At 36.0% G+C, this 27,626-nt stretch overlaps 1 protein-coding gene across 9 annotated transcripts in view; it reads right to left on the minus strand.

Annotated features, from left to right (window-relative positions):
- The window catches only part of Sipa1l1 (signal induced proliferation associated 1 like 1), a 364,872-nt gene that overhangs the window by 85,444 nt on the left and 251,802 nt on the right, over window positions 1–27,626 (minus strand). For all 9 annotated transcript variants that reach the window (XM_071607707.1, XM_071607706.1, XM_071607705.1 and 6 more), the window contains one exon: window positions 5,570–5,744. In XM_071607707.1, the coding sequence (XP_071463808.1) occupies window positions 5,570–5,744 (175 nt within the window). The remainder of the gene's footprint in view (window positions 1–5,569; window positions 5,745–27,626) is intronic.

Here is a 27,626-nt window from a genome sequence, read left to right on the forward strand (position 1 = left end):
ACTATTTTCTAACCACTGCTCACGTTGTAGGATAACTGCAATTACATGATCCCCAGCTTGGAAGTAAGAAGATCTGATCAGGGATGGCAATAGTATCACTTGTCAAATGACTACATATAAGTCACTTCACTTCTATATTCTTCAGTATTCTCACTGTCAAGAGGATTAAGTGAAATAAAGTATATGAAAGTGGTAGCCCATAAAAGATGCTTGATAAATGTGCTAGTGAGAGTGTACAATTTTGTTCAGTTAAATTAAAAAGTGCAGTTTCCTTAAAAAGACTCCTTTATTCAACAGTTTCTAGAATATTGACTAGCCCTTTGCTTGTGCAAAGCATTTAAGTATGCTATTTTTATACTTTTCCCTATCTGAGTTAAAATATTCCCAATAAAGAAGAATTCATTTTATTTATGAAAAATCTAAGTCTCTTCCAAGCCCCTGAATTTCAACTGTTGACAACATCATTGAAAAATAGAGGAGGCAACAAGCATTCATGAAATTGCAACATGTTAAAGAGGGCAAGGCTGAGAAGGAATGCTTTATAAAAGATTTGCAAGGCTCATGGGTGCTGACCTGACAGGCAAGACTCGGTCAGGAAATGAATCCCTAAATAATGATCAATAGGCACAGCTTAAAATCAGGGTGGTCTTCCACTTTCCAAAAATAAACTGCTTGGAGAGAAGTTTATTTTTGTATTTATCACACTGTGAGGTAAATGGTGATTATTTGAATTATACGTCATTCAAATAATAATAATAAGACAAAGAAAAGAAAAAAAAAATCCACTACTGAAAATTCTTCATAGAAAGCTTGTCCAGCCTATGACATATTTATCTGTAGGTTATTTGTCTGCTCCAAGTCCTTATTTCTGAGATGAAGAAATGGACTTGTACAGATAATTATGAAAAAGAAGAAATGGTCTGATATCTCCATCAATCCTTTCCTTCCTCAGCCTCTCTCTCCTTCATAGAAGAAAATCCAAATATAATCACAACACATGACAAGTAGAGCTGTCTCATGAGATTAGTCTAAGGGACTGAGAGAGGAAAGACAGAGCCAAATAGCCAGGCTTGGAGCTCACATTATGCTCTCCGCACACTTCATTAACCATACCCACTAGGATCTGTTCCACTTCCCTAATGCTTACCAGCTATCTAAGTGTGGGCATGTTGGTAAATCTAAAAAAGCCAATTCTGTTAAGTGGGGTTAGGAGGGGGGTAACTGGTAGCTAGTAGTTTGTAGGGATTAAATGAGATGGCACCTGTGTACATAAAGCATCTGGGACTTGTGCTTCCAGCCACATATAACAGGGTACTTGGTACAGGACTCACTCTCCCATTGTCAGTAATGAGAAAAGGAGGTGAAATGCCTGAGCCAAGTGTTTTCAAAAACTAGACAAGAGGCAGCGTTAGAAAGGGAGCTCTAGGAAAGCTAGGAAGAAGCTGGCAGTTTTCTACCTAGAGGCACTTTCAAGATAATGGTATAGAGCAAGGCTTTCAAGGAGAAGCCAGGACAGCCTGGAGTTCAGGAAGACTGAGGTGGCTGAGATCTGCTAGGCACAGCACCTAAGAGGAAGAAACCTCACAGTAGAGGATCAGAAATCTCAAGAGGGGTCCCCCTTGAATCCTGGGGTGAATAGTAAACTGTAGACAGGGAGTTGAATTCCAAAAGCAAAGAAAAACTGTAAGCCAAACAACTGCCACAGTTCAAACACGGTTGAAAAACACCTAAGCTCTGACCAGCCACAGCAGACACTTCATAGAATATGCAGGTATTCCAGGTGCAAGAAAAGCCATGCCTTAGTAGTAGGGCCAAATTAGCCAGAGACTAAAGCCTACTCTAGGCATGCTTCAACAAAGCTAAAACACCAGGCTCATGAAGATCAATCTATTCTATAAATTAATTTCCTGCCGAAACAAAAGTCAACTCTCTCAAGACAATAAAATCCAAACACTCAATGATTCAAACATTCACAATATCCAATACCTAACAAAAATAACCAGGGCTGCGGCTCAATGATAGAGCGCTTGCCTAGCACTGGGTTCAATCCTCAGCACCACATAAATATAAATTTAAAAAAGGCATTATGTCCATCTACAACTAAAAATATTAAAAGAAAATAACCAGACAAATGAAGTAGTGAAATGGAATCCAAAGTAGGGGAAAATTCACTAAAAGAAGGAAGCTCAAAATAACAAAGATGATAAAATTAGCAAATGAAGACTTTAAAACAACTATTATAAAATATTCAAGGTTTTGGATAAGATCTTAATGAGGAGAGAATAGAAGGTAGGAAAAAAATTTACCAAATGCAACTTCTGGCTCTAATGGTTATGATACCTTAACAGAAATTGGATTAAATTAACAATGAATTAAGACACGGTGGGGGGGGGGCAGGGAACATAAGAAGCTTGAAGACATATTAGTAGGAATTATCTAAACTGAAGCACAGAAAAAACAAAGGGAAAAAAAATAAGCAGAGCCACATCACCCTATGGTACATATACTAGAGAGTGACAAAATACATTTGTAACTGGAGACTCAGAAGGAGGTAAAACAGAAAAAAAAAGGAATAAATAATAGCAAATAATATTTTAATGTAATGAACTACACATCCAAGGATTCAAGTGAGATCTACAGTGAGAATGATTCTTTAGGAGGATTTGTTCCAGAAAGTACTTTTTCTTTGTGAGGATTACATACCACATAATAAAGTTAGACAAAATGGGATGAGATTATGACTGAACACAGAGCAGTCTTTTTTAAAAATTTTTTTTAGTTGTAGATGGATACAATATTTTTATTTATTTATTTATTTATTTTTATGTGATGCTGAGGATTGAACCCAGTGCCTCACGCTTACAAGGCAAGAGCCCTACCACTGAGCTACAATCCCAGCCCAAGAGCAGGCTTATTGCTAGCGTATCAGAGCCAGTGAGAGGCCGTTGCGTGTATAGAGTCTGGCTCTTGACAATTTTGGTGGCCTATTCCTTTTTGTGCATCTTTGGTGCTGGGAACTGAACCAAGGTCTCACATATGCTAGGCAAGTGCTCTACCACTGAGCTACATCCCCAACCCCTTAGTGGTCTATTCTTATTTAATAGAGGTTTAAAGAATGAGACTACTGGACTTCTCTGGGTTTTGCCTATTAGCTCAGGGATAAAAAAGAGAATTTTATATTATTGCCTTATCGCGGGCTTTCAAGTAAAAATACATCCTTAGTTTCATTTGTTTCTGGAAACTATACCCTACTATGGTATGGATAGGTTTAAGTGTGATTCCCCCCCACCCCCCAAGGGCTCATGTGCTACAGGTTTAGTCTCCAATGTAGTAGTATTAAAAGGTGGTAAAGCTGGGTATGGAGGTGCATGTCTATAATCCTATTGGCTCTAGAGGCTGAGGCAGGAAGATCACAAGTTTGAGGAAAGCCTCAGCAACTAAGTGAGGCCCTAAGTAAAAAACAAAAAGTGATAGGGATGTGACTCAGTAGTTAAGTGCCCCTGGGTTCAATATCTAGTATTAAAAAAAGCAACGGTGGAACCTTTAAAAAGGCAAGACATAGTGGAAAGGGGTAACTTCTTCACTGTGAACATTATTCTTGGAAGGGATTAGCACTGGTCTTAGAGGGTGAGTTTCCATAAAAATGGGTTGTTATAAAAGGAGCAAGACTGACCCTTCCCAGCTCTCTGCCTTCCTTTCTTAACATGTGGCCTCTTCCACATGTGCTTTCGCCACACCATTGAGGCCCTCACTGAGCCAGGCAGAAGCGGGCCCAATACTAACTGTGAGCTCCAGAACTGTGAGCAAAATAAACCTCATATCCTTACAAATTATCCAGCCTCAGGTATTTTGCTAAGAAGAAAAGTACACTAATACACACTCTGAAAGGGGAGAAAAGGAAACTGAATCCTCCTCAGGAGATATGTTTTGAATGGCTGAAGTACTTCTCAGTGAAAAGGAACACTTCCTGGCAGAGTGCATTTACGTAATTCTAAAACTGTAGAGTTAGAGGCAGTTTGCCAGTCAAGATTCATCTTCTTCTAGCCTTCAAAGCTACTGGGATATTAGGGCAAAATTTGCACAAAGTGCCTATTTTACTTATTGCATTGCCTTATCAGAAGTCAGACTGCTTAACTATATTTCAGTCATACATCTCTCACATTACCTTCATCATGAAGAGGTGGCTGGGAAGGTATAAGTATACAAATAATATATTCTTTTCAACACATTCTTATCAGCTCCCAATCTGACTACTCATTTGCAAAACCAGGATACTCATACATTTTTTTCCTCAGATCCTTTCAATAGTTCTTTATGATGATGATGATTTATATAACATAACAAATTAAGACAATGGGGTGAATATCAGAATATTTTGGATAAAAAGGCTTACAGAGATTTAACTTTTTATGCAGTTGAAAGCACAGTATAGAACATTAAAATTATTTAAGAGGCTAGGCTATTTGTGGGTTTTAATAGTCTCTCTTGCATGTCGTTTCCAAGTTGGCAACAGCAAAACCATGGCAACAGGAAATTCTTCCTGCAGTGGAGTTTATGAATGCTTTTCTGTTTTCGTGACTCAACTCCTTATTTAATTTCCTGTACAGAAAATAAGAGAGATTACTATAGACTGCAATACAGAAGTGCTAATTCAAAGACCTTCTCAAAGAAAAACAGGTCACAGGTGTCTATGGATGAATTTAGAGATAAAATTTAAACTGCCTCCATGTAGACATGCAGCAGAAGCCAACATATCCTTACCAAAATAGATATTTGAGAACTTAAACTATTTTATTGACACTAGGGGAATGGGAGTGGACAACACTATGGGTTCATGCACTGTAATTAAACAGACACTTCATTATTGTGCTTTTAATCAACACACTTTATGAGCCAGATTAATACCAAAGCAAAAAACTTATTTCCTTTTGAGTTAAGATAGACCATGGACAATAATAATAAACAACAAAAACCCATCTAGGTATTCAAAGAATACAAAAATAAGCAAGTAAACAAAGACTACATGGATGAGCATGAAAATTATGAAAACAAATTAATGAAGTAAAAAATTCTAGAGCTTGCAATCAGATGGCTGTGAGCTCTTATGGTTTTTAATCACCCAATATTCAGCTACATGTAATAAAACTTGTGCAGTGCTATCCTGGAGTGATTCTGTGTGATATGTGTCTGCTGCTTTATTCCCTCCATACCTCTGATGACATTATTTTCTTGTAGTCCAATCCTGGCTCTGTGTGTGTGTGTGTGTGTGTGTGTGTGTGTTTGCGCGCACATGCGTGCACATGCGTGATGCTAGAGAATGAACCCAGGGCTTTGTGCATGGTAGGCAAGCACTTTACCAACTGAGCTATATCCCAGCCTCAATCCTGACTATTTTGGTTATGTTCTTCAATTGCTCTGGTGCTACATTCTACCCCTCTAACTTTCTCTCCCCCATCACAAGTAATTTTCTGCAATAGATGGCAACATTGTTTTATGGATAGTTTGGCATATGCACATTAGCACAGTAGGGGGAAAACAAGCATGGTGGGAGGTGAAAAGTATTTCTTACTTTTGGTGTCAAGCTGTGCTCGGTACTTCTCAAATCCTTTTAGCCGAACTCGTTCTCCCAACAGCTGAAGGAATTCCTCAAAGGCTGGGCCCGCTGCCTCATTGTTGTACATCTCCTCTTCCGTGCTCTGTCCTGCTTTGCAGTACATGATGCCCACTTTCTGCTGATAGTTCAGCTGTGGAGACAGCAACACAATGCATAGGGATGTAGGCAGGTACGCGGTGTCCCACTTAAATGCTAAAAGTCCTGGGGGTATAAGCTCAGCAAATAGCCAACATCTCTCTTCTCTTGAAATCCTTCTGTTTTAATTCTTCTGTTTCTGATCCAAAACTATAGTGGAAGTGGAACAAATACCTATAATCCTCATGAATTAAGAGAAAAAGGTCAGAAAAATAAATTCAAATGTCCTGCATTCAGGATTACAAATCATTAGACCAGATGTTGGTATTTGAGAGTATTTCTTTTCACAGATTACAAAATACAAAATGAGGCTTTACAAAATGGTTTGACGACAAAGGGCAATTCTTTTATAATGATTATTCCCTTTTAAAAAGTGAAGCCTTTATGAATTTAAAAACAGAGATCCACTTAATAAAACACTTTAAAATATATATATATTTATTTTATATATATGTATTTAAAATATATATATACATTGTTTTGCACTTAAAAGTCCACTAATACCCTTGTTTTTTATTTGTTTTTGTAAAATTAAAGATTTGTCACTCAAGACCACTTGTCCAATATATTAAATTATAAACCTTGGTTATAACTGTCTGAACACTACCATTATCAACAATGTACTTAGGGAAACTTCTTTCCAAATATTTTTCTAAAAGTTGAGTATCTGGAGCAAAACTTAAAAAGGGGCTTCGTAATGCAAATCAACTGTTGGCAAGCATTCCTAATTCAAATACAATTAAAATGAAGCACTTGATGGATTTAAATGTGATATAACACTAATCAAAATAATTATTCATCAATGAAAAGTCTAGTTATGTTGGGCATGGTGCCACATATCTGTAATCCCAGCTACTTGGGAGGCCAAAGCAGGAGAATCACAAATTGGAGGCCAGCATTAGCAACTTGGTGAGACCCTGACCATGTCTTAAAAGAAACTTGTTTTTTTTTTTGTTTTGTTTTGTTTTTTTTGGTGGTACTGGGGATTGAACCCAGGGCTTTGTGAATGCAAGACAAGCACTCTACCAACTACGCTATATCCCCAGTCCATCAAAAGAAACTTTTAAAAAGGGCTGAGGTATAGCTCACTTGCCTAGCATGCTTGAGGTCCTAGTTTCAATTGCCAGTAATATCCATATAAAAAAAAAAAAGTTTAGTCAATCTGCAAACAAAATTTTAGGAGAAAACTGGACATTTAACAAGAAATTAGTCTGCAATAAAAAAATTTAGACTTTTAATTCTCTAGTGGCATCAGGACAATTTTTAGCCCTTAATCTTATTTCCAGAATGGCACTGAAGCCACTTCTTTAATAAATTTTTAATCTAATAAATGCAAAGGGAGAATGGAAGAGGTGAAATTTAAAAAACATTTTTTAAGAGACAGGGCTTTACTGTATTGCTCAGGTTAGCCCCAAACATCTGAACTCAAGCAATCCTGCCTCAGTCTTCTGCATAGCTGGGATTACCTGGCACTCTGTCTGGCAAGGTGAAATTTTCACAAACTAGTGTTCATTGAATACCTCCTATATGCCAAACACCATGTACAGTATCAGACATAATGATCTTCCTATCCTCACAACAGTCCACAATGCAGATCTTATGCATCTGATAGATAAGCAAAATAAAGGTCAGAGAATGGAAGAGAAAGGAAATAGCCCAGGAAGGAGGGATATAAGATTAGAAACTACAGTTTATGGATATCATTTCATTAAATATCACTAGGACTTAACTGGACTTGTCCTGCCCCATTTCTAACACTGTATACAAATTGGTCTATGGCCTCTTATTTGCAATTCTGAAACCAAAAGGTAAAAGCCAAATTTAAGCAAACACACTTAGCAGCAAAATTTGATATGGGGGCTGACATCAATACTTTTAAATTTATTCTTGTTTGTATGAATATTCATATTTCCCATTATATAAATATTCATATGCTTGATTGTGGGGTACTGTCCCAGATCCTACCAGGAATATTAATATATTGGTGCATGACTTTTGTTATTCTTCTAAAATTTGAAAATTTCTGAATTCTGAAACAGACCCAGCCCCTGCCATTGCACACTGAGAGAATATGGAACTAAATTATCATTGTTGACTTTCTCAACCAAATGGTTCATGACAGTTGAAACATAGAACTGTCTAGGGAATAAACCTTTGCTTGCTTTCTCCCCCTCCTTAGTACCCCTGCACTGCTGACAAAGAAGCTCAACAGCCTTCACGTGACCCATAGGCACGAGGGCTCTTTGGGAGTTCTATAATTGCATAGAACTGATTCTGCTTAACTCTACCTACTCCTGTGGGTGGAAGGTAATATTCCAAGTTTGAAACTTGCAAATAGCTGGATAGACTGATATTGAATATTTTTAAATGAACATACAAATTGGTATTATTGCTACTTCATTTAAATTATTAACAGGAACACAAGCATTTTTTTTCTAAGAGTGGTACGCAAAAACAAAGATCAAGGTTAAACTTGCTGCACTGACATTTAACCCCTTCCTCAGTGGTTAAATGAGTGTGGCTAATGTTAGGAGGGCAACTCTGAACCTAAGACCTTTCTTGACTTTGAAATAACTTGAGTTCCCATTTAGGGATTGCCAAATAGAGTGGGTGATAGGCTTTATTTTTTTTTTGGTACGAGGGATTGAACCCAAGGGTGCTTAACCACTGAGCCACATCCCCAGTGCTTTTTTAATGGTTGGAGATATGGTATCACTACATTGCTTAGAGCCTCATTTTAGTTGCTGAGTCTGGCTTTGAACTCGTGATCCTCCTGCCTCAGCCTCCAGAGCTGCTGGAATTACAGGCATGCACCACTATCCCCGGCAGCTGTATGTCTATTACAAAGGAGTCCTTAACACAGCCAGGTCCTAGGACTGAGCAGTGCCTGACTTTCTTCCTGCAGAAAAAAACCATCAAAGAAATAAAGCAATGGGGTCCGGGGGTGGGGGGGAGTACTATGTTGTGTGGCTGGGCCTCCCAGATCTGCCTTTACAAACAATATAAAGTCACTCTGTTCAATGGAAAAATTATAGTGACACTGCATTTGTGGATGCCTTTTTTAAACTTTTAGATAAAGACCTAAGATTTCACTGTGAAACATTCAAAAGGATTCACTGATCTATTAAAAAATGAATTTAGTGTGGAAAGAAGATAAGTAAGGAAACTTCCCCCAAAGCACTGGACAAGCTGACTTCAAGGGCAATAGAACAATGTGCCCTTCTTTTCACTGATTTCTCATACCCTGGTGAGCTCCTACAGACAGAAGAATAAACTGGTTTTGCTGGCTTGAAAGGAATGTTCCTTTAAGGGGATTAAGAAATTCACCAGAATGTCAAATTTCCTCCAGTTTGAAACTGTGCCAAATGTCACCTGCTCTATCCTCCTAAAGTGACAATCTGACTGTATCCTTGATTTCTACTCCAATAAAATCGAATGTAGGTGGCAGTCTCTGAACTCAGGCTCTTGAATCCTTAGTTAGTAAGCATGTTCCCTGAAAGAATATGAGAAATTCTGAAGGAGGAATTACATGAATACAACAAGAAACATTCCAAGAAAAGGAGCAAATGACAATGGAGTGAGAACTGAGGCTTGCATATGAGGTTATATAAAATGGTCTTTTTTCTTTGAGAAACACTCACAAATGTGTCCGTGTGAGTTTATGTATGTGAATACACAATACCTAAATGTAATGCTTACAACAGAGTAATGATGACACCAGAACCTTCCTGGGAACAGGCTGGGTTTATCCAGTTTTGCTTTGGATAATTTCTAGGTCATTTAATTAAGTGGTTATAATTCCATGCTTGCAGATAAACTGCTCATATGGAACACTGACAGAAGTGATTGGACACTAAACAAATGTTTCTGTTTGTGAAAAAAAGAATGACCATCAGTCAAACAGGACAAAGGCTTTGAGATAAAGATTTTGAATCTCCGCTAAGTAAACATCTACCAACACTGATGGGAAGTAACAGTACTAAACTGGCTCTCTCTCATGAAATAAGCACTTCAACACAGAATCAAACCAACAGAGACAGGTTGAGCATCCCTAACCCAAAAATTCAAAATCTGAAATGCTCCAACATCTGAAATGTTTTGGGTTTGTTATAACACTCAAAACATTTCAGCTTTTGAATTTTCAGATCAGGGATGCTTAAGCAGTAAAGTATCTGTACATATTCCAAAAACTAAAATTAGAAACACACTGGACCCAAACATTCTGGTTAAGGGATAGCCACCCATACCACAATCTGACTTACACAGTCCTAGGTTCCTGGAAAGATGGCTGCAAAAGTCAAAGCTCTTAGCAGTAAGAATACTTTGAATCTTTACAAGTAGAAACAGATTGAGCCTCTCAGACACCTCTCAAGAAGTCTTGCATTTTTCACCCCATCTTCCCCAGTGTTTCAGTCACAGGAAGGACATTGATGTGACACACACCACAAGGACAACCCTGTTTTTTACAAAACCTTTAATATTAATCTAGAAAGTTATGAGGTATGACATCCTGCAGGTCTTTCATTGTGCAACATTTCTCGAAGCGTAGACCATGAACTCTTGAGGGTCCCTGAGACTCTTTGGGGGGAGACCCAGGATTTCAAAACTGTCTTTATAGTAATATCAAGAGGTCCTCTGATGTTAGCAATGATGGTGACCCAAACTGCTGGCACCTCGAATGAATCAAACCAGTGACACCAAACTATGCCAGCATTCATGTATTCTATTTCACTGCTGTGCACTCACCATCACCTCCAGAAAGTGCAGGTAAGAATGTCCTTGATGAAGCAATAATGATTTTCATTAAAAACATACATGTTAATATTCTACTTGATGATATGAGGAATATGCATGAAGCATTTGTTGCCTATTTAAGTATGACAGATTCCCCAAGGAGAAGCACTTGGTTGAATGATCTGCAAGGTGAACTAGTTGCTTTAATCACAGAAGACTGTGGGAAACAGAATGATTCCCCCTTTCCTCAAAGTATCTACATCCTAATCTCTGAATTCTGTGAATATGTACTTGTAGTACGGCAGAGAACTATGTTTATGGATATAATTAAGATTGCTTATCAGCAGATAGGGACTGTAACCCGGATTACTCAAGTGGGCTTGACAGCAAAAATGTCCTGAAAAATAGGACAAAAGTAGGACAGGGAGGCACAAGATGATGGATGATTGTCAGCAAGAGCTGTAACAATGGTGGCAGAGTAGGAGGAATATAACACTGTTAGATCTGGAAGAGGAAGGCAGAGAACTGTGTGTAGTCTCTAGAAGCTGCAAACATAAGGATTCAGAATCACCCCTAGAATACTAAATCTGTTACAGCAACAATAAAAACTAAGTAAAACACTTTTTATTTGAAAGAACAACGAACTGACAAACTGTGGTTACTTAGACTGTATATCTAGAAGTATTTTCTTGAAAATAAAAAAAAGGGAGCTTGTTATTTTAAGGAAAACAACTAATGATATCTTGCTGATTACATAATTCAAACTTTACAACAAAATTTTTTTTGATTCTGAAAAACTTATACCTATCATTATGAGTTTGAGAGCATACCAACTTCAAAGGTTTTTTTTAATAAGACCAATGTTAATGTTAACAATGGGTATTTTTGTTATAATAAACTAAGTCAACACTTAGAAAATCTGCATAAGAGAACCAATATTTTCCAAATGACTGACACATGGAGTTATCATTTATGGATAAAAGATTCATCTAAAGTATACAAAAGTCAATGAATTTTTAATTTAAGTACACTTAGGGTTTCAGGTCAATTCAGATTAATCTTTAAGAAGCTACCATTTGTTGAGTTTGATACTGTATCAAAGAAAAATATCCACAACTACCTGAGAAGTCATAAAATTCTTTTCCCCCCTGGTACTGGGGATTGAACCTAGGAATGCTCTATGGCTAAGCTACATTTGTAAAAATTTGAGGAGGAGGTCTTGACAAATTGCCCAGGCTGGCTTTGAATTTATAATCCACTGTGCCTAGGCTTCCTCCAAATAGCTGGGATTATAGGTGTGCACCATTGGCTACTCCTTCCTTTTCAAAGCGCATGCACTGTGTGAGGCCAGACTTTCTTTGTCCACTCCAACCAAAACAACAGATTGCAACAGAGAGACAGCAGAAGCAGATGTGACTCCAACTGCATTCTATTAAAGCAAACATTAAAGGGATTTGAAAAATGTTCAAAAAAGTCTTTTACTGACTTTTTAAAGACTTCTTTCACAAAAATGTTATTTATATTAACATAATTGCTTATTATTGCTATTTTTAAAAGAATTAACTCAATATTTAAAATTTCTACATAAATTTTAATGAAGTAAATGAATACAAACTGAAAAGTAACATAAGCAAAAGTTCCTGGGTGTCCTTGATACAACTTTTAAGGGGGTAAAAATATTCTGAGACTAAAAAAGTTTGAGGGCAATAAAAAATGGTTAAAAAAAAAGTTTGAGCACTATTATCATTGTACTTCATTTTGCCATTCTCTAATGACAGGAAATTAGGTGCCTTTACCCACGTTTATTGGTTATCCGATATGTTTTTTACAGAGTCTGCCAAAATTTTCCCCTTTGGCTGCAGTAAAGATTTACTCTCAGCTGGGTACTGTGGTACATGCCTGTATTCTAGCTTCTCAGAAGGCAAACGCAGGAGAGTCACAAGTTTGAGGCCAGCCTCAGCAATTTAGCAAGAACCAAGAACTAGTCTCAAAATATAATGAAAATGGCTGGGAATGTATCTCTGGAGTACAATGTTTGCCTAGCAACACAAGACCTAGGTTCAATCCCCAGTATCTCTCGCTCTCTCTCTCTCTCTCTCTCTCTCACACACACACACACACACACACACAAAATGCATCCTGGTGCAGTTTTCTGTTTCTTATTCTTGAATATGTGAGTTACAATTTACATCTATGAAAAATCTAGAGCCATTCTTTCCTCGTTTTGGGGTGCTTTCTACCTCCTCTGGGGACTGACTCGTATGTATTGTTATGCCAGGTAAGGTTCTCACCACATTCATGTGGTTTTTTTTGGGCTGCTCTTCTTTAAACTTGTTTATTTAATTTGGAATTATTTCTACTGCTATGTCTTCCAGTTCACTAATCTGTTCTCTTGCATTGTCTAATTGTTGTTAATCTTTAACAGGACATTTTCTTTTTCCTCTGACTCTGTACTTTCACATCTATAATTTGGATCTGGAACTTTTTAAAATGTGTTCCAGATCTCTACTTAAATGTATTCGATCTTTCTTTCAGCTTCCTAACATATAAAAAGAAATCTGTGTCATTTTTGTGGTGGGTTTTGATTTGATTCTCCCTTACTATGACCAAAAACTACAAGCAAGAAAATATGATCCAATCAATGAATGGATTGTTAGACATCATCCTTTTGGGTGTTGAATATTGTTGTATTCTATTTTGTGGGGGAGCATTTCAGACATAATTCCTTTTCTATAAGTGTTCTTTGGCTTTTTTTCTGGAAGATAGTTGAATTATTTATAAATAGTCTGATACTTTTATGTTCTTGCTTTTAAATTCTATTCAGTTGTACTTGGGCAGGATTTATTTTAATGAAAATTTTGCCCCACTATTGAGGCAAAAGCATTATGAGACTCAACCCAATGCCATGTGAATGATGAGGTTTTACACTTGGTTGAGGGAGACTGTGCAGCTCTCGTTTTCCTGATACTCTGCTCTACAATCTGTAGCCTTCTGGCTTCCCTGGAGTCCCATTTTAGTCTCAACTCATAGAGGCCCTTGGCCTTCAGCTGGGTGTACTTCCCAAGCTGCAGCTTTGAAATGCTTCAGAGAGAAAGCTGGAGAAATCTGAGAGTTTGCCTCAATTGTTGCCCAACTTCCAGGTCTCACTGTCTTTTGCTGCCTCATGTCCCATGTCATTAAAAACCACTGTTTCATTGTTTTGTCTAGTTTTTAAAGCTGTTTCAGATGGGAGAATAAATCTGGTCCCTTACTTAACTGTGGCCGGAAGCATACATCTTCCTTCTGTTTACATATAAACTTTATTGGTGTACAGTTTCTGATCAGTAAACTGCATGTTTGAGACATACAATTTAATGAGTTCTGACAAACTACCACCACGTTCAAATTCCTAACATTCCCATCATGACCCTAACAGCTCCTAGCTCCCCTTTGCCACTCATCCCTGTATCACCCAACAGCCTCAGGGAATCTTGTTCTAATTGTTTCACTATAAATTACTTTTGCCTGCATTTTATTATGCTTCACATTTTTTATATTGGTGCATTACAGTTGTACATAATGGTAGGCTTTGTTGTTACATATTAGTACATGCACACAATATAATTTGGTTTTCTACATTTGTGTGTATGTGTGTGTGTGTGTGTGTGTGTGTGTGTCTGTGTGTATTTTAGTTGTCAATGGACCACTATTTTATTTTTTTATGTGGTGTTGAGGATCGAACCCAGCTCCTCACACATGCTAGGCAAGTGCTCTACCACTGAGCCACAACCCCAGCCCAGTTGTCTACATTTTTAAAGAATATTTTATTGGGAGTTATACTCTTTCAGCACTCTACAAATGTCTTCTGGCTTCTGTCTTTTCTTTATGCTACTTAGCCCAGCAAATGGTTAATTTTAACAGCCAATTGTCTCTTATTGTGAAGGTATTTTTGCATCTGGCTATTTTGAAGATTTTTCTCTTTTGTTTTCAGCAGTTTTTACTACAATAGGCCTACCTCTGTATTTCTTCTATTATCTTGGTCAGTGTAGACAGAGCTCCTTGGTTCTGTCTCAAGGTATGACTTTAATTAGTTTTAGAAAATTTCTCTACAAGTATTTCTTCAAACATTGCTTCTGTTCCCAAACACTGCACCTATGTCTCCTCTCCTGGAAATCCAATTGCATATATGTATTTTACTGTGACTCACACGCTTTTTACTCACTTTCCTACATTTTCTGGGCTTTCTTGTCTTTATTCTGTAGTTAAAATTTTTCTGAAAACTTGTCTTCATCTATTTTCCCTTTATTCTGTCTACTGTGTTCTTAAACTCATCTAGTTTTAGATGAGTACGTAGAACTCATTCTTCTTTCAGATGGTTTAACTTTTGATTACTTATATTTCCAGTTCTGGAATTTGTTTGATTATTGTGAAGATTTGAATTCTCTGGTGAGTCTTGAATTCCATATATACATCTGCAGCCTCTGAGGCCACTAAAACCTCTCCTCTGCCTCCTAACGTTTTACCTGGTATTTATGCTGGACTTTACCCCTTGGCTCTTGCTTATCAGCAAACACCCAAGGGAAAAAGAAATGTAGGATATTTTTAATTTTGAAGAACTCCAACTTCTCAATTCTTTATTTTTGGAATCAGGCTTTTGGTGTCATGTCTATGAATTCTTCACTAAGCCCAAGGTTCCAAAGATTTCTCTAAAGATTTTATCAGAAATGTTTTAGCAACAACAAGTGCTGGCGAGGATGTGGGGAAAAGGGTACACTTGTACATTGCTGGTGGGACTGCAAATTGGTGCAGCCAATTTGGAAAGCAGTATGGAGATTTCTTGGAAAGCTGGGAATGGAACCACCATTTGACCCAGCTATTCCCCTTCTCAGTCTATTCCCTAAAGACCTAAAAAGAGCAAGCTACAGGGACACTGCTACATCGATGTTCATAGCAGCTCAATTCACAATAGCAAGACTGTGGAACCAACCCAGATGCCCTTCAATAGACGAATGGATTAAAAAAATGTGGCATTTATACACAATGGAGTATTACTCTGCATTAAAAAATGACAAAATCATAGAATTTGCAGGGAAATGGATGGCATTAGAGCAGATTATGCTAAGTGAAGCTAGCCAATCCCTAAAAAACAAATGCCAAATGTCTTCTTTGATATAAGGAGAGTAACTAAGAACAGAGTAGGGACGAAGAGCATGAGAAGAAGATTAACATTAAACAGGGATGAGTGGTGGGAGGGAAAGGGAGAGAGAAGGGAAATTGCATAGAAATGGAAGGAGACCCTCAGGGTTATACAAAATTACATACAAGAGGAAGTGAGGGGAAAGGGAAAAAAAATACAAGGGGGAGAAATGAATTACAGTAGAGGGGGTAGAGAGAGAAGAGGGGAGGGGAGGGGAGGGGGGGATAGTAGAGGATAGGAAAGGCAGCAGAATACAACAGACACTAGTATGGCAATATGTAAATCAATGGATGTGTAACTGAGGTGATTCTGCAATCTGTATACGGGGTAAAAATGGGAGTTCATAACCCACTTGAATCAAAGTGTGAAATATGATATATCAAGAACTATGTAATGTTTTGAACAACCAACAATAAAAATTAAAAAAAAAAAAAGAAGTGTTTTAGTTTCATACTCCATCTATGATCCATCTGAATTAATTTCTGTATAAGGTATGGCACATTAAAGTCAAGGGTTATTATTATTTTATGAATGTTCAGTTGTCCCAGTGCTGTCTGAAAAGCCTATCCTTCCTTCTCTGCTTTGGTACCATTGCCAAAAATCAGCTGGCTTTGTCTGTGTGAGGCTATTTCTGGTTTTCTATTATTTTCCACAGATCCATGTGTTTATTATCCTTCAACAATAACAGTGATTACTCTAGCTATGTCGTCAAACAAGGTAGAACAATTTCTCTTATTTCTTAAAATTGTTTTAGTTTCTCTGCCTTTTCATACAAGTTTTAGAATAATAGTGTCCATGTTACATTACAGAAAAGATTATTCTAAAATTTATGTGAAAAGAAAAATGAATATACTGTGTCTATTCGTTTATTAATGTCATAATTGATTTCATCAGTCTTTCACAACTTTTTTCGAAGAAGTCCTATACATATTTAGATATATGCCTAAGTATTGTTCCTTTAAAAAAAAGGGGATTGTAAATGATACTGTATTTTATCAGTTTTCACATATTCATGAAAGAAAAATAATTAGCTTTTTGTAAGGTGCTATTATATCATACATGCTAGCTGAACATACTTTTACACAGATTCTTAGGGATCTTAAATAGGGATGGTTTCATTTTTTCCTTTCCTATATCTACATGTCTATTAGTTCCTTTTCTTTCCTGAATACAGTGATGAGAACTTCCAGTACTATGTTGAATAAGAGTGGGGACAGAACACATTCTTCCCTCGTTAATATTCAGTCTTACCATTGTATGATATAAGTGTAGATTTTTTGTAGATGTTCTTTATCAAGAGAAAGTTCCTTTCTATTCTAATCTTTCTTAAAAATCATGAATAGCTTTGAATTTCTTAAATGTGTGATTTTTCTAGGCTGTTAGTAAGGGGAGAGTCTACATACTTGTACTGTGAGTCATAATGAGTCTCACCTACTTGTGAATGGTGAGCCCGTCTTGTATCTTTGGAATAAACCCAACTAGGTTTGGATCTATAATTTATATATGTAAATTACTGAGTTACATTTGCTAATATCCAGGAATTTTGAGTGTACATTAATGAGGAACAGGGCCTATAGTTTTCTTCTTTCTTACTTTTTCTAGCTTTGGTATCAGGGCTTCATAAAATGAACTGAGAAGTATCCATCATCTACTTTCTAGAAGAAACTGTGTAGAACTGGTGATGATCTTTCTTTAAATATTAGGTAGAATTTTCCAGAGAAACCATCTGGCTCTGTAGATTACTTCTGGAGTTCTAAAATTATTGATTTAATTTTCTCAAAAATTATAGGGATGAGTTGTGGTAGTGTTTTAAAGGAGTTGTTCCATTTCACCTGAGTTATCAAAATTACATAGGTACATAGTACCACTGTATTACACTGTAGATGTTCACCGCACTGGTAGACATTCCATTTCATTCTTGATTATGGCAAGAGTTGTTTTAGCTCCAGATTTTTCTTTTGTTAGTCTTCCTAGAGTATTTTCAACTTTATTGATTTTTTTTAAAGAGCTAGCTTTTTGTACCATCATTCTGTTATCAACTGATTGACTTCTATCTTTATAACTTCCTCTGTCTTCTTTGCACTTATTTTGCATGCTCTCTCTTTTTCAATTACACGAGGTATGATCTTGGATTACTCAATTGAAACATTTTACTTATTTATTCATTTGTTATTATTACTTAGTGTTTTTGGTAGTCCTATGGATTGCACGCAGAACCTCATGCATGCTAGGCAAGTGCTCTATCACTTGAGTACAACCCCAGACCTTTTCCTTTTTATTTTAAGCCAGGGTCTTGCTAAGTTGCCAAGGCTGGCTGTGAACTTGTGATCCTCCTGCCTCAGGCTCCTGAGTCATAGGATTAGAGGAATGCTCCACCGCATTGGTCACAAGACTTTTCATCTTTCCTTATGCAGCATATAGTATTATAAATTTCAATTCTCAGCAAATTTAGATGCATCTTGTAAATTTTGAAATATTCTCATGTTCCTTTCATTTAATAAAATTTTAAATTCCCAAAGGCTTTTTCTGGAGCTATTTCTGTTATATTTCTATTATTTCTAGTTTGAATCTACTTTGTTAAGGAGATGATCTATTTTTAGGATTTCACCTTTTAAAAATTTGCTGACTTTTATAGCCTAGGATCTGGTTTACCTTGATATATGCTCCATGTTGCTTGAAAAGAATGTTCTGCTATTGTGAGGAATGTTTTGTGTTGATTAGATCCTACTAGTTGATAGTGTTGTGTAGTTCTATATCCTTGCTGATTTTCTATCTAGTTGTACAAAGAAGATTGTTAAAACCAATGTAATTATGGATCTCTTTTTAGTTTTATCAGCTTTTAGCTCATATGTTTTACAGCTGTTTTATTGGGTCACAAACATCTAGGATTGCTATGTTTTTTTGGTAGACTGCCCTTTCACTATTATACATTTTTCCTTCCTGTCCCTGGTAATTTTCTCTGGTCTGAATTCTATTTTATCTAATTTAACAGCCATTATGGCTTTCTTTTGATTAGCATTTGCATAATATATAAATGCAATCTTTTATATTTCAACTGAGTTTAGTCAAGTAGCCTAAAGTTCACATAACTGGATAATGTTTCACTTTAAATTCATTCTGTAAATCTTTCTTTTAATTGGTATATTTAGAACATTTACATTTAAAGAAATAATTGATGTGTTAGAACTTAATTAAGTCTGCCATTTTATTTGTTGTTTATTTTCTTTATCCTGTCTTTGAAGATTGACTATGTTTTAGAATTCTATTTTGATTTACCAATAGTGTTTATAGGTATCAATTTTACCAAATATACAAACTTTACCTCCTTTTAGGCTTTTTGTCTTTTACCACATATAAAATAATTGTCTGAATTTCTGTATGCACATTGATACATACCTTCAACATTGGTATAGCTTTTGCTTCAAATGCCAAAATAATGCAGGGAACTCAATAGCAAAAGTAATAATGCATATATTTACTCTATTATTTTTTCCTCCTATCTAAAACTTTAAAATCTCTTCTCCTATCTGTATTTTTAGGGTAGGTCTGCTGGTTACAAATTCTCTTGTTTTCCTTCACTGACAACATCTTGATTTGCTCTTTATTCCTGAGGGATATTTTCCCTGAACATAAAATTCTTGGTTGACAGTTCTTTTTTTTTTTCAGCATTTAAGAAATGCCATGCCATTCCTTCTGTCCTCAGTAGTTTCTGATTAAAAAAAAAAAAATCTCTTATTCAAAATTGTTCTTCCCCTATAGTAAGGTGTCATTTCTATTTTGCTTCTTTCAAGACTTTGTCTATAGTGTTCCGAAATTTGACCAAGATATATTTTGGTTGTTTTTTTTTTAATTGGAAGTTTCTAGTTTCTATGTTAATGAGTATGAGTTAATTGTACATATTAACGGGATACAGTGCGACAGTTCAACACATGCGCACAGTGTGCACCAATCAAGTCAGGGTAACTAGTGTCTCCATCTACTTATCATTTCCTTCACACTCCTCTTCTAGAACTTCATAAAAGATGTAATATATTATTATAAACTACAATCACTGTGCTGCAGAACAACACTAGAGGTTTTTTTTTTCCTAATTGTGTTTATTCAACCTCCCTGCAATATTAATTATATTTCTATGTGTCCTTAGTAAATTTCACATATTCTCAGATTGTTGCTCATTTATTTTTCCCAGATTAGACATCGAGTTTCTAAAGAGCAGAGGCAATACTTTGTTCATCTTTATAAATCCAGTACCTAGCACATAACATGTTCTCAACAAATGTGTGTCAAATTAACCAACCATGATATATTTGTGGACTTCTTTGAATTTATCTTGTTTAGCTTCTTAAATCTGAAGATTTAGGTTTTATACCAAATTGGGGAGGATTTTAGCTGTTACTTCTTTGAATACTCTTTCAAAGCCTGCCGCCCTCTTTCTCATTGTCTTCCAAGCTCCGACAATACAATTATTAAATATTATATTGCAGTAGCACAAATCCTGAGGCTCCATTTTTATTTTACACCTAACTCTTTGTTATTCAAACTGGATGGTTTCTACTGCTCCATATTTAAGTTCACAGACTCTTTTCTCCATCTATCCCATCTTGCTGTACCTATTGAGCTTTTTATTTTTGTTGCTGTAATTTTCAGTTCTAGCATTTCCGTTTGTTTCTTACTGATATCTTCTATTTCTTCTCTTTTCTTTTTTGGTACTAGGATTAAACTCAGGGGCACTTAACCATTGAGCCACATTCCCAGCACCTTCTCCTTTTTTTAATGTTTTATTTTGATGCAGGGTTTCACTAAGTTGCTTAGGGCCTTGCTAAATTGCTGACGCTGTCTTTAAACTTGTAATCTTCCTGTCTTACTTAGTAAAAGTATCTGGGAGATCTTTCCATGCCAGTATATAGAAAGGTTTCCTGTTATTTTTACTTCTGCATAGTATTCTATTGATTGCGGTAGCATAGTTTCCCTATCAATGGTCATTTGAGCCACTGGGATTACAGGCATGCACCACCATGCCTGGCTTAATATCTTCTATTTCTTTGCTAAGATTTTTTAAAAATTTTTTTAAAATCATGCTTTTAATTGCTTTTTAAGCATTTTAATGATGGCTATAAAAAGCACTGTTAGATAATTCTAACATCTGTGTTGTCTTGGTGTTGGCATGTAATAACTCTTTCCAATTAATGTTTTCTTCATTGGTATGACTAGTGATTTTCAATTCAAATCTATATATATTGGATAAGATGTTATGAGATTAGGATCTTATTTAAATCTTTTTTGTTAGCAGGACTCCTTTATTACCACTCTGATAGGGAGAAAAGGATATAGCTAGGTGAGGTTAAAAGTCAGTCCCACTGGCATGAGAGGGAAAGGGCAGGAGTGGAAGTTCCAGCTCCCTATGAGTTCTCCACTGAAACCACCCTTCTGGAAGTGCAGCAGGGGTGAGCCTTACTACTCTGTGTGGTTTTCACTGCCACTGCATTGAGGACTTGAATAGATCTCATACTTGCTGAGTGTGCTGAAAGTCCTGACTCCCCACTAGGCCTCCTCTGGCACCATCACGGGGGGGGGGGGGGGGGGGGGAAGCAGCAGGTGCTCCTCATTACCACTCCACAGAGAGGCAAATTCCAGCTCCCCACTTAGGCTTCTCTAGCAATGCCTCAGGAGAGTTTAGAGAAGGGGGAAGGCTGTAGCCCTTCCTTATTTGTTTTTGTGTTATTTAGTAGGAGTAGAGGGATTGTTTACAAGTTTTCTGCCTTTCTATGGCTTTGTGTTTTTTTTTTTGTTGTTGTTGTTTTTTTGTTGTTGTTGTTGTTCTTTGACTAAAGGGACTAGGCTTTGGGGGTGAAGGGGTTTCCTTTGCCTGTATTTATTGGGATTTCTAGGCTGCAGGCTTCTTTCAGCTCACAAACTGGGATATATAAGCAAAACAGAAAACCCAGAGATCTTACCACTGTGCCATTCCCCAGATCCCAAGGTCCTTAGCCAGTCTGCCTTCTCCTATCTACCTTTCAAACTCTTTTCATGTTTTACTTATATCTAATATCCAGCATTATTGGCTGTATTTAGTAGGAAGAACAGGGGGAAAATACATTTCATATTTCCAGAGGCCAAAGTCTCAACTTAGTTTAAGAAAATATTTCGTCCAGTCTTTCTTGTCATTCTCAGTGGGTAGTTGGTCTTCATTAAGCTAATCTGCCACTGATGGAAGACTTTGGCCATTTGTTTTAAACCTTCAATATTCATATTGACAGCACTCATTTTGATTTGGTTTTCATAAACATAACTCTCTTAACTACTTCCTGAAGATAAGTCTCTATATTGTTCTCCAGAAAGAATGACAGAGACTGGGGAAAAAATCAATTATTGATATGAAAAAAATGCTAGTTTAAAATTGTATCCATATTGGAAATTACTAACAAAAATAACATTTGGATACTGTGTAGGAAAGTTTTTTAAAAGTATTTGATATATAGTTTCAAAGTTATTTATATATACTTATAGATATATCCGAACCTATTTTTATCTTTGGCATAATATAAATGAAACAGTCTACACATGCTAATAATTTTATCTAACAATGTGTTGTGTAAAATTTCTCACAAAATAAAAAAAATGTATGGGGTATTTATAAAAAACAAATTTTAATTATATAGGAAAAGACTCTTAATTGTAGCACTGTTTATAACAGAAAAAAGGTTGGAATCAACCCAAATGACCATTGATAGGGAAACTATGCTACAGCAATACAATGGAATACTATGCAGAAGTAAAAATAACAGGAAACCTTTCTATGTATTGTCATGGAAAGATCTCCCAGATACTTTTACTAAGTAAGAAAGGAAGTGTCTTACATTTTATATAAAGAAATAAAACTGTGTATGCATATTTGGTAGTATCTGAATACAGAAATACAGAAACACTGTATACAAGAAATCATAAAAGTGGTAACTATGAAGGAGTGGAGAGAGGGGCAATAGAAAGAGAATGGAAATGAGACCCCTCAACATTAAATTAATGGTCTTATTACGTCTATTTTCAAACTTTTATTACCCACTCAAATCCTAGAGGAAGAAACTAGTTTAACTTTTTATTTTAAAATATAATTAATAGTTCACAATAAAGAAGATTGAAAGGTTTGCTCTTATTCTGTAATATTTGTATTTTCTGTATTCTATGAACCAAAGAATCCTCACTGCAAGTGCCTCTTTATCTTGCTGTACTCCATCACTGCAAACTGCAGTCCTACCACAGCCATGTCCCCCAAATGCCAATGCTATCAGTCAGCCAATCACAGGGTCTTCTCATTGGAGAGATACAGCCATCCTGTCATCCAATTCAGCCTTGGTTGGGCAAAAGAACTGGGATAGGCCAGCACAGGGTAACCACTCCTTGCAAACAGACAGGACAAAGCTGTGGCTGCCCCTACCTCCATTTCCTGACCTGATGGCTGACAGGTACAATTTGGTAGCCACCTGACTTTTAAACACTATCTAAAAGAAGATTTAAACTCTAGGAATGACAATTGTTCTGCTAAAGCGTCATTCACAGAAAATTGGTTTTGGAAAGAATGTCTCCCTTTGGGTCATTTTTCAAAATAGCTGCTGGAAATCAACAAAGAAAACGGCTGGTCAAACTCATTTATCTTCACAATAAAATACTACAACGTGGCAATGAATAGGGTTTAAGTCAGCAGAGAATTTCACTCATGTCCTTAATCAAAAGATCAGTACTATTTATTATGGAATAAATATTGCTTTTTTCCTTTCATCCATTCTTGATATAAATTGCAGACATAAATTAAATATTACTTTCCTTCTATTCTAAATTCGATAACTTAAAGAGTAACTTTAAAAAACTGAGAACCCAATGAGTATTTTCATTTGGGCACATTTTTAATAATCATCTAGGAACCAAATGAAGATACTCATGTAGGCAAAATCACTTCCTTGTACATGAACCCTGACATTTCCTAGTGAAAATGGGCCTACCAATTTCATTAATGCAAACTGGCAATTGTGCTTTAAATATTTATGAGCCTGCCATACTCCAATTTTATTTGGGCTTAACATGTTACACTTAATACTAGGCATTGAAGCCTATGGCAATTAGACTCGGAGCCATTGTTCCAGTTTCTTCCCTGTGCATGGGGAGGGAAAGGAGGATAAGCTATGTGGCGTATTGGTTGATAACATGGGCTCTGGAGTCCGTATGCCTGGACTCAAGACTAGCCTCCACAGATCCTAACTGTGATCAGCCTCTTTGTGCCTCAGTGCACTTGTATGCAAAACAGGAATAATAGCACCTACATTAAAGGATTCTGAGGCATAATTAAAATAATTCATGCAAACTGCTTCACACAGTATCTGACTTAAGTCACTGCTCAATCAAAATTCCCTATTCTATTGCTCTCCTGCATGTGCCTCACACTCCTGTTCAACTAGACTGCTTCCCACCCCATAAGAGCACTCTGCTCTTGTCCCTCTGTACTTCGTTCTCACTATTTTGAGTCTGGAGCGACCTACTGTTTATTCTTTGGCCTGATGAAATTTTCTTCCCCTTTAAGATGCATCTCATTCTGTGGACCAACATGACTTGCCCCTGTTGGCTTGTACCTCCATTACTCTCTGTTTGCAGTTCTCTTATATTAACCCTGACATCCATTACAGTAATTTATGACCTTGCCTCCTTCATGTATAAGGTCTGTGTCTTACTAGGCTAGCTATTCTCTACTGTATTTAACAATCTGCCAGGAGTGATACTTAAAAAGCACTTACTGGATTTGAAATGGTCATACTTACTTGTAAAAGCATAATATGTTACCTATAACAGATGTTCTCTCATAGGAAGTTTATTAAGATTAAAAGAGCTCATGCATGTAAAGGGTGACTAACAAGCTATTATTTTATAATTATCAACAAAAACTAACATTTCTTGAATGTCTACTTATGTGCCCAGTGTGGTATTAAGTATTATACATGTGTGAATTCCTTAAAACACGGGTAGGTGTGATAATTCCCCTTGCAGAGTAGATGAGATATAGGTGTTTTAAAAATAACTACTAAAGAAAAATGGTTAAGATATGTCAAATTTAAAAATAATGAAACTGGCCATATGATTTAAAAAGTTGAAGCTGGGGGTAGTGGCACATGCATGCAATACCAAGCAACTCACAGGGCTGAAGCAGGAGGATTGCAAATACCTGCCCGGACAACTCAGCAAGACTCTATCTCAAAAATAAAAGAGAAAAGTTCTGGAGATGTAGCTCAGTGGTAGAGCACCCTGGGTTTCAATTCCTAATAATGCATACAAAACAACAACAACGACAACAAAACAAAGTAGAACAGAGTAGTGGAATCCCTTAATACTTCACAATATAGTTTTAAGGATCAAAATAATTCAAGAAATGGAAAGGTAAAGGAAAATTTTCAAATCTTAAAAATGAAAGGCAGTATTACGTGAATTTGTATCCAGTGTTCAGGATCACTAAAGATGAGAGGAAAGTAAATGGGCCTTAGAACCGCTGTAAGCCACAAACCCCTCAAGTGTAAAACAGGCCAGTAACTAACTGGAAGGGACAACTCAGGGTTGCTGTGAAGGTTGAATCAGATGATGCCAGTAAAGTGATTGAAACAGAGTAACAATGAAACACATATCCATGTAATCTGTTTCTATCATGATATATGTTCTCAGTTGTCTAATAAATGAAGATATAAGGACATGATGCGTGAACAAAATCCAAAGTTCATTCAAATTTTCTGAGGCCCCAAGTGTTCTCAATTCTAGCCAGTTTGAAAACACTGTCAAGTTAGTTTTATCTTTTCTCACTGTCATTTTACATAACAGTAGAAATAGACATCAATAACAACAAAGGCCCAGAAAGGCATAAAGAAGGAGAATGTGAATGCCTGGATAAGCCACAAAGGATGTATTTATTTTCTAAAATGAATTTCTTTGGAATTCAAGGAAATGCCTACTTCCAATCCCACATGCATATCATTGTCAAGTCAAATAAGAAACAAATTATTAGATCTTTGTGCAATGCTTTCTTGTATACTTTACAAATAAAATTTTAATGTTTTTCTTCTGTTCATTTTACGTTTTCATACTGATAAAAGAAAGAAATAAAGCACCATGGATTTGAAAGGCAAAATGCACAATATAGCAAACAAATTGTGTTTTCTTTTTCCAAGCATAATTTTATAAGCCATTTAATGAGAATAGAAATCATTTTAAAAAATTTAAAAGGAGACTTAAAAATTCCTTTTGGTGAGTCTGGTTTCCTGGTATCACACTATGAATCACTTTAAATCGAGGCTATATAAAGCTTAAAATTTTTAAAAATGATGACACAGATGGAAAATAAAAATGCTTTGCAATGATTCATATGCATATCCCCTACAGTACATGCATTTCTTTTTAAAATCTGCATTTCTAAAGGCACCAAAATAATCAGTTTCTACAAAAGGTTCCAAGGCATTAATGAGATTTATGAGATTTCCTATGGAAAAAAAACTGACTGCTGTGCTGAAGTATGCCTGTCATCTGCTGTATACCAGCACAATCCTGGCTTTGAATGCTATGAATGGAAACAGAGAAGACAGGAGAGAAGCCAAGTGGTAGTGTGCCCTTTGGTCTAGATACAGAGCTGCTCACATAGGATAGCATGCTTTAAACTTTTACATTCCACTGCTGAGGAAAAGCTGCCTAATACTAAAACCCTATTCAATGAGATAACGTATGTAAGGCACTTCTTTCCAAAATAAAATCAGAGAAAATCACTGCCAAATTTTAATTTTTAATTAAACAAAATAACTATCATATATTACCATTAATAATTTATGAAGAGAAGGATATTTCAACATCTCCAAGATAGGAGAACCATAATTACAAAATAATGGCCAATTTATGAATTAAATAAATTTAACTCTGGGTGAATTCATTATAGGACTCTTATCTTCCTTGTGTGAAGGAACCATGAAATGTTCACCACAACACAGCACCATCTGCAGTCCAACATTTTGCAGTCATTAACAGAGGACAAAAATGTGCCAGAAATCTATGAAATATCTATAATTGGAGTATTTTATTTGATATGTTTAAAATAAGGGGAAATGATAATAAACACCTTCTTTTTTTAAAAAATATTTATTTATTTTTTAGTTTTCGGCGGAAATAACATCTTTGTTTGTATGTGGTGCTGAGGATCGAACCCAGGTCGCACTCATGCCAGGCGAGTGCACTACCGCTTGAGCCACATTCTCAGCCCAATAAACACCTTCTTTATATAAAATATTCTGTCCTAATATAAATTTAGGATGTTAAGTATATGATTATATTATCAATGCCTAAGTGGGTTTATTTATTCTCTTTAATAAGCACAATCACTGAAATGACTGAATCAATAAAGTTGAACCTAATCATCAGTTTTCTGCTCCTTCTTTTTTAGAATAAATGCCCAGAATATTTACTGGAAAACAGCCTTCAAAGTAGTAAGTTTATGCATTAGTTATTTTCTGAAACACACAAAGTGCTTCAATTTACATGTTATACACATGGATACTCTCAGCATTCTTTAAATACACATGTTGAATAGACAGTTGGCACATTATGAAAAGCAAAATGGATAGAAAAAGCATGGATTAGAAAAGTTAAATCCAACTATTGGTTCATTTTATATTCTTATTGTTTGATTAAAATAATAAATATATCTCAAAACTTATTTTTTTCGAATTTATATTTGTTTTAATAAACTTGGAATTTATAAAATTAAGGAAACACCATCAAAAGTTTTCAGAAAATGACATTACCTAGACCACTTTCACTTTTTGAGGAATTTTTAAAATGCAATGGTAAAACTACTTTTACCCATTGCTAGGGTGCAATATGGCTGAAGTGCTAAAAGTTAAAGTAAGATTACGCAAGTGCAACATCTACAAAATTAGCACATATGTTCAAATTACT

This window comes from Marmota flaviventris, chromosome 2 (genome assembly GCF_047511675.1).
Source record: "Marmota flaviventris isolate mMarFla1 chromosome 2, mMarFla1.hap1, whole genome shotgun sequence".
NCBI classification, from domain to species: Eukaryota; Metazoa; Chordata; class Mammalia; order Rodentia; family Sciuridae; genus Marmota; species Marmota flaviventris.